The sequence below is a fragment of the Nicotiana tabacum genome, chromosome 13 (genome assembly GCF_000715075.1).
Source record: "Nicotiana tabacum cultivar K326 chromosome 13, ASM71507v2, whole genome shotgun sequence".
Lineage (NCBI taxonomy): Eukaryota > Viridiplantae > Streptophyta > Magnoliopsida > Solanales > Solanaceae > Nicotiana > Nicotiana tabacum.
This window is the reverse complement of record NC_134092.1, coordinates 7,759,007-7,766,780: the sequence shown is the minus strand read 5'-3', so window position 1 is coordinate 7,766,780 and position 7,774 is coordinate 7,759,007. Positions and strand designations below refer to the sequence as shown.

The 7,774-nt window shown below is 33.2% G+C and overlaps 1 protein-coding gene and 1 non-coding gene across 2 annotated transcripts; one reads left to right on the top strand and one right to left on the bottom strand.

The window, feature by feature from the left end:
- The first annotated feature begins 499 nt into the window (after positions 1-499).
- LOC107798467 (gibberellin 2-beta-dioxygenase 2-like) lies at positions 500-6,903 on the top strand. Its single transcript, XM_016621475.2, has 3 exons — positions 500-998; positions 4,826-5,273; positions 6,373-6,903. The coding sequence occupies exons 1-3, from the start codon at positions 631-633 to the stop codon at positions 6,643-6,645; spliced, it is 1,089 nt and encodes a 362-aa protein (XP_016476961.1). The 5' UTR covers positions 500-630; the 3' UTR covers positions 6,646-6,903.
- LOC142168616 (U6 spliceosomal RNA) lies at positions 5,303-5,404 on the bottom strand. Its single transcript, XR_012698455.1, has one exon. It is a non-coding gene; the product is annotated as a U6 spliceosomal RNA (small nuclear RNA).
- Positions 6,904-7,774: the final 871 nt, after the last annotated feature.

Below are 7,774 nucleotides of genomic sequence, written 5' to 3'. Positions count from 1 at the left end.
TTGAAATAAAATATAAATATTTGAAAACTATGTAAGAATACCGTAGCCCCACAATAATTGACAACTTAAAATACTCAAAGGCATATGAAAAAATTACGATAAGAGAAAACTAGTTTAATTATCGAAATTCGAATGGATAGAGGGAGTACATGGATATATCACTCCGACGAACGGATAGAGTGAGTATTAAAGAATCTCTTTTTAGTTGCTCTAGAACAATTAGAAGATTCTCTAGAAGAAATATGAGGTTTTGCTTCTGACGGTAACATACTGGGGCGGAGCTAGGGGTAGAAGGGGGTTCAGCCAACCCCCATCGCTGAAAATTATACTAAATATATATTATAAGATTATTTTTTTTCTTCTCGATATATACATATATATATATATATATATATATATATATGTATTAGTGAATGTATTCATATAAAGTCTTTGTCTTTACATTTAACAAATTGTTGAGTTTCTCGATAAAAATTCTGCCTTCCGCCGCTGAGTACCAGTATATATGTATGTCATATATTCTATGTATAATATATGATGATTCCCCTATTTTTACCTTCCCTTCATTCTCCTCGTCTCCTCTCTTTCTTCTTGTTATAATACTTCTTCAACTTCACCAAAGACTTCAACATGGTGCTAGCTACAACCTCTGAGAAAATACGAGATATTGAGCTTCCAATCATTGACCTTTCATTAGAAAGATCTGAAGTATTAAAACATATAGTGAAAGCTTCTGAGGAGTTTGGTTTTTTCAAAGTTATTAACCATAATATCCCTGAATTCATCATTAAAAGAATGGAAGATGAAAGTTACAGCTTCTTTTCCAAAACTTCCTTACAAAAACAGTGTGCTGGTCCAGCTAATCCTTATGGCTATGGTTGCAAAAACATAGGGTTTAATGGAGATAATGGAGAAGTTGAATATTTGTTACTTCATGCCAATCCTTTGTCTATTTCTCAAACGTCGAAAACTATTTCCAGTGATCCAATCACGTTCAGGTATCTTTCGAACTTGCTAAATTTTAGAATACGCCATCTATATATTTGTGGTATACTGAGTATATGAATTAGATAGTATGTTGTTCATACTATCCGGGGTAAGGATATAATCTGTGTATATTACCCTTCAGCGTCCACACTGTGAAAATACATTGTGTTGGACTTGTAATTAGTAATTACGTATGCATTAAACTTTGAGCTTTGTGCCTTTGTGTGTAATTTATTTGTTGTTCAGTTACCGTAGCACTACCATGAGTAGAATAAGAACCCTTCGGTCTTTAACTAAATACTTCGGATTCGATCTTTAGGATAAAAACTTTTTTTTGGTAGAGAACACTTCTTCCTTTACCGGGCCTTACACGACGTGAGTGCAGATTAGTCGGGTCCTTAATGTGAAAATATCGAACATTGGATAGGAAACCGAAAACAGTTACCATAGCACTAATGTAGGAGGATCATGTAATATCAAACTTCCTTGGTAGATTCCAAAACGAAGCCATAGTCTTTATTTATACATGCCATGAAACCTTGGAGTAATTTTTGGGAAGATTATAGACCTGCACGTGAGAGGCTTGTAAAACATGATATAATTAAGTGACTTATTTTTTGTAACGCTTTAAACTTTTAAACGAGATAATTACACACTTGATCATTAGGAAAACTTTTTGTTTTGTTTCATTGGATCTTATCATTAAACATCTCATATATATATATATATATATATATATATATATATATATATATATATATATATATATATATATATATATCATACAACATATATATTCTCAGTACTAGATGGATGGCTTTTCATTATCAAGGTAAAATGTTGTTACTGGTGCAATTTAAGGGAATTAGGAAGCAAAAGATTTTTTTTTTTTAAATTATACAAGTGTGATGTTTTGGTCAATTTACACGCACTTCGATTAATTACAAGGTATACATATTATCTCTTACCTGTATCGAGTGATTATCTCTCACCAAAATTTGGACAAATAAGAACAAATCACCTAATTTTTTGCTTCCTCTAGGATTTGAAACTATCTTGATTTATTAGTTAGGGAGAGATTGAATTTGAGATAGTACATACGTCAATATCTAGGTTAAGGGGTATGGACCTAGTTTCTGTTGTATTTGTATAGTTGTTCCAGCTGTATGAACATTGAGCCTGACTTCCCCAGAGGCCATGTTTCATCTTTTTTAGGGAATCCTACTTAGCTAGACATCATCATCGCTACTTATATTTCAAAACATCTTGCAAATCTTGTCTTCCATCTTTTCTTTCTCTTGGCTGGCTTTCTCCTTTGATGTCCAATCTTATTGCTCTAAACCTTGGCTGGCAAAGTTTTCTGGTATCTGCCGCTGATGAGAGGTAACAGATATCAATAAAATAGTTGAGGTGCGTGTAAGCTAACCGAATATTATCAGTATCAAAATATATTTAGGAATAATGACATGAGAGTTACATTGGTATTGTTTTCTTGTGTCACAAGTAATAAGGTTGATAATTAACTTTAGGTAAGAAATAAAAAAGGAAAGGTAAGGAGCACCTTGATCAGCTCAAGTACTTTGAATTTCGGAATTCTTGAGTTATTATACAATTGTAGCAGCAATACAATTAGACAAGTTGCTTGAAACTGGTTTTATTTAGGTGTATTAGTACAGAAAATTGCAATCATTTCAAACGAGTTAAAATCACTTGACAAATAGAGAGTAGAAATTCAGTAGGAAAAGAGAGCTGCTTCAAGAATTAGTTTATAATACGAGTTTTAAAGTGATTTGCATGTAAATAATTAGAATACTTTGAATGGTGCATACATATAAATCTCATCAGGGAGATATATAAATATCTGTACATTAAATAGACCATATATAAATTGGTATTAATTGTTGCCAAATTGCTTGTGAATAAGAATATGGAGTATTTTAAAAGGAGGGAAATTATCTACTACTTTTGTAAAGTCCACCCTTCTTCTGCCTAGAGGAAGGAACACAGAGAAAGACATTTTAAAAAATAAATAAGAATAATACTAGTGAGAAAATATATTTTAAACAATAAATAGGAATAAAGATATACTTTTAGGTTGGTAAATAGCCATGACAAAAATGATATTAATGAAATTTATTTGGCCAAAAGGTGTTCCTACTTCCTCGCATATGGGGAGTTGACATGTGGGCATGTGCAATGGGTAAAAAATTACATATACTCGTTGTTTATATCTTATCAATACTAATATTCTCAGGTTATTAAATTAATTAGCTATCATAAGTTGATATTATAACTATTACTATACTATTTACTAGCGCAATGGGCATTTGTGTTTATCTCTAAAAAAGAGTACGGAACCATAAATGCAAAATCAGGATCGAATTTATATGATGTACCTCTGATAGGTGCTACCCTATTGTACAGTCAGATTTTGTACTCAGAGATGTCAGAACATTAAAAAGATGATCAAATTGACAAGACAAACTTATACACATATATCATATCAACATCATAGAGATTAACAAATTACTTTTATAGTAGCATGTAATTTAAATTTGGAAGCTTGAAAGTAGAAACCTCCTAGAAATGGTGAAAGCCAACGGTCAACTTTTTATACTGAATAAAAAAAAAACATGTAATTAACCCTCACTATTGAGTTTTTCTCTATTTGTATGGTTTTTAGCCAATTGCCTTCTTACAAGTTAACATTTGTAATTGAGTAAGATCGAAGTTCATATTCTTAATAGTTAATATGATGTTAGAACAAGATTCATTTATATTCTTGATTTACTTAAATGTTGGGCTTCTATGTTATATTACTCGCATTCCAAGCAGACGGTGCAGATCTATATGGGAGGGTGGGTTCACGTGAACTCACGCTTCCCTCCTAGACTATATATAACACTTGCATTTTTCTGATTTTGTTCTTATACAAGCATGTGTGAACCTATGCTTAAGTGAGCACCATTCCCCCCCCCCCCCAACAAGGTTAGGGGTTCGATTCCGACTCGCTCCCCTAGACTTTTTAATTAAAAATGCTTGTGTTTCTTCTTCTTTTTTTTTCTTGAAGATTATTACTGATATAGCAGGTTTTTAGTGTTCATTGAAAAACAGGACTTCAAAATTGAAAGGTTAATCTCTCAAAAAAGTTTATATTTAGTCAAGAAATAAAGTACCATAAGAAGATAATAAAATTATCTTAAACTCTCACCAATAATCAAAAACTAATAATGCAAAACACATATCTACAGGAAAATAGAAGTACTTAAAAAGATCTATGTAATATGTTGGATGAAGAATATTTTAATAAATTTTAAGGTTGCTAAATAAATCATAAGATATTTAAAATTATAAGTAATGATGTTATTATTGATAGTACTTTTTAAAGTATGAAAACTCGTCGAGAATGTAAATAATGCTAATAATATCAATTAGAGTTTGTACGTCAACTTGGATCATCGTAAAAAAAAAAAGTATATTGTCAGATCATATATTTATTTAAAGATAGTGGTGCATCCATTCTCTTAAAATCCCGAATAAATCTCTGAATTTCCAAGTGTTTGATGTTGAGCCTAACTTCTGAAAGTTAGAATATCCCACATTAGTGAGTAGATGATATATATGTTGTTTCATCATATAATGTTGGACAATCCTAGCGCCAAATTTTAACTCTACTGCCTACTTTTACACTGTTTTGTTACCATGAAAATCTATTGAAATGTATTTTAAATTTCCTCTTCTACACCATGCTGTAGCCATTTCTGAGTTGCTTAAACAATGGCAGAATAAAAGAGGGGAATCAGCTCTTCATTTTCTTTCTTTATTGGTTTTGTGACAGCTCTGCAGTGAATGGTTATGTAGAGGAAGTTAAGGAGTTGGCATGTGAGATATTAGAACTGATGGCACAAGGATTAAGGGTCCCCCACATCTCTGTCTTCAGTAAACTTCTCAGAGACCTTAATTCTGACTCTCTCGTCAGGCTCAATCACTATCCTCCTTTGATCACTAATAATATTCATCAACTCCTTATTCATGATGTTCATGAGGATCAGAATACGGACGTGTCACTTATCAGTAATGATAGAGCCAGAATTTTCAGTAAGGAAGTTCAGAATATAACGACACGTAAGATTGGTTTTGGAGAGCATACTGACCCTCAGATCTTGACCATCTTAAGATCGAATGACGTTGGTGGTCTTCAAATTTCACCTCAAGACGGTTTGTGGATACCTGTCTCACCTCATCCCAATACTTCTTTCTCTGTCTTTGTTGGTGACACTTTACAGGTAAGCATTCCTTCTCTATGTGACAGTCACCAAATTGATTTTTTTTCTTTTAAATGTCAATCATTCCTTAGCAAAGGCCATGCTAATCTTTTATGTATCATTTACATTTTATCATATGTTTCCAAAGGGACATGTCAGGCACGTGAAATTCTTTTTAGTAATCAGTAACAATAAGAATTGAACTCTAGAACGTTTGGAAGTGCGAGAAAGGGATTGCTACTGGTTCAGAATTTTCATAATTATTGGAATTGATTTATTTGTAATGTTTATTTACCGCTTAAGGGTGTGGGGAAATGTTTTTCTCTGTGGTTAACCAGAGGTCTTGGTTTGACCTATTGATAGAAAGTGCTAAAAAATTCCATAGTAGATTATAAGCTTATAAAAGAAATTGGTCCCGGGCACAGGATGATTAATACCGTTCTCATAATGTTGTAGGTAAGAAGTAGTAGTTGTCTCTGTGTGATCTATAGGTCACAAGTTCGAGTCGTGAAAGCAGTCACTAATGCTTGCTTTAGGACAAGTTGTCGACATCACACCCCTTGGGGGTGTTGTCCTTCCTAAGACCTTGTGTGAATGCGAGATACTTTGTGCACCGGGCTACCCTTTAGCAGCACTAGTAGTCATGTATGGTTATCATAAATCCATCCCTCATGATCAGAAATAAAAGTGAGAAATAGACTGATGAGCTGAAGAATCATAGTTTGAATATGACCTAATTAAGTGATAGCTACTTGTGCTTTGGGGGAACTGAAACTGAAGTGATTAAGTTAACCACAGGTTTCATTCAATCCCTAGCCATGCTAAGATTTCACGTGATAATAACTGATCAGATTTCAGTGATGAGCTGATCATCTCTGCATATTTTTTGGAGGGCCCCTATCGAATGACTTCTCATCCAGTTAGAATCTCACTGCCCTTTATTTATGGTTTGCATTGGGAACTGACTTAGTTTTTGAATACGAAAAAGAGCTACTTAGCTTTATATCGTTTTTTATATACTATATGTTGAATCCTTTTGAATTGTTTTTATTTTTTTGAATGTTTAATTTTGTATATTTTGACACCTCTTATCAAAAAATCTTGGATCCGTCACTTGCAGGCTCTGACCAACGGAAGGTTTAAGAGTGTCAGGCACAGGGCCATGGTGAATTCGTGCAAAACTAGGATGTCAATGGTCTATTTTGGTGCCCCAGCACCCCATGCCAGAATTTCTTGTCCCTCAGAGTTGGTCACACCACACAAATCTTATCTCTACAGGCCTTTCACTTGGGCTGAGTATAAGAAAGCTACTTATTCCAGAAGACTTGGGGACACTCGTCTTCAGTGTTTCAGGGTACAATCGGATAATTCTGATGAAATTGTAAGCGAATGATCCTACTCTATGTAGCTCGAATTCTTCGAAAATATCGTTGGGTGCGCGTCGAATCTTCTGTATAAGTACAGTAGCAATTTTGAAAAGTCTGGGAAACGTTGATCCTGCTTTTACAAAGAATGAGGCTTGAATGGGTTCTATAATATCTCCAAAGGGGAGTTTTGCACCCTCTCATTCCCTCTATTTTGTTGGCCTACTATAGGATTAACTAGGGAAAGTGTTAAAGAAAACGTGTATGTTGGGTTTTTTTTTCTTGTAATTTCAAGGTTAATACAACTTTCTTTAGAAGCTTGACCGGCACTAGAGTTCAATTTCTAACTCAAGTTTTTACGAAAAAATAATCCATGTAGTAAGAACTAAGAAGCAAATTACACTAGAACAATTGCGCGGTAATTGAATATGTTTATGGTAATCTTATATCCGTTCACAACATTTCTTGTATAATTATTCCTTGCATAACAACAAATACATTATTACTCAATGTATAACAATCTATATTTATTTTTGGATTTTCCAATACCATGTTTGAGGTCAAGCATCAAGCAATTGTCCATATCTTGACTTTATCGAGCTTGGTTCTATACAGGGCAGACTCAGGATTTAAAACTGTCGGGGGCATCATTATCGAATATAAGTTGAGCAAATGCTAGAGTTGGAACTAAACCCAAATTGTGCATTACAAGTTAAGTTGTACCTCTAAATCGATATATCTATATTTATTAATTCAAATAAAGTAATCAATTAATATATATATATATATATATATATATATATATATATATATATATATATATTTCCGAAGTTTTCATAGGCCTGTGACCCCTCTACCCAAAGAGTAGTTTTGCCTCACTTCCATATAAATGTATTATTATATTTGGTCCAGTGGTCCATTGAAAGCCCCTTTTCAGCCTTGCCTTTCATAGTTTCATGTTCCTTGCTACTGAATTCTCTTCCTATTTTAATGCAGAAAGCATAACCTAGAAAATGAAAAATAAAATATGGTTAGAGAATTTATCGAGATATTCAAGATATCAATATCATTAAAATTCTATTCGGATTGCATATCTACATCGGCCAGCTTAAAGTTCATTTTCCAAAATGGTACAAAGGTACATGAAATAGTGACGGT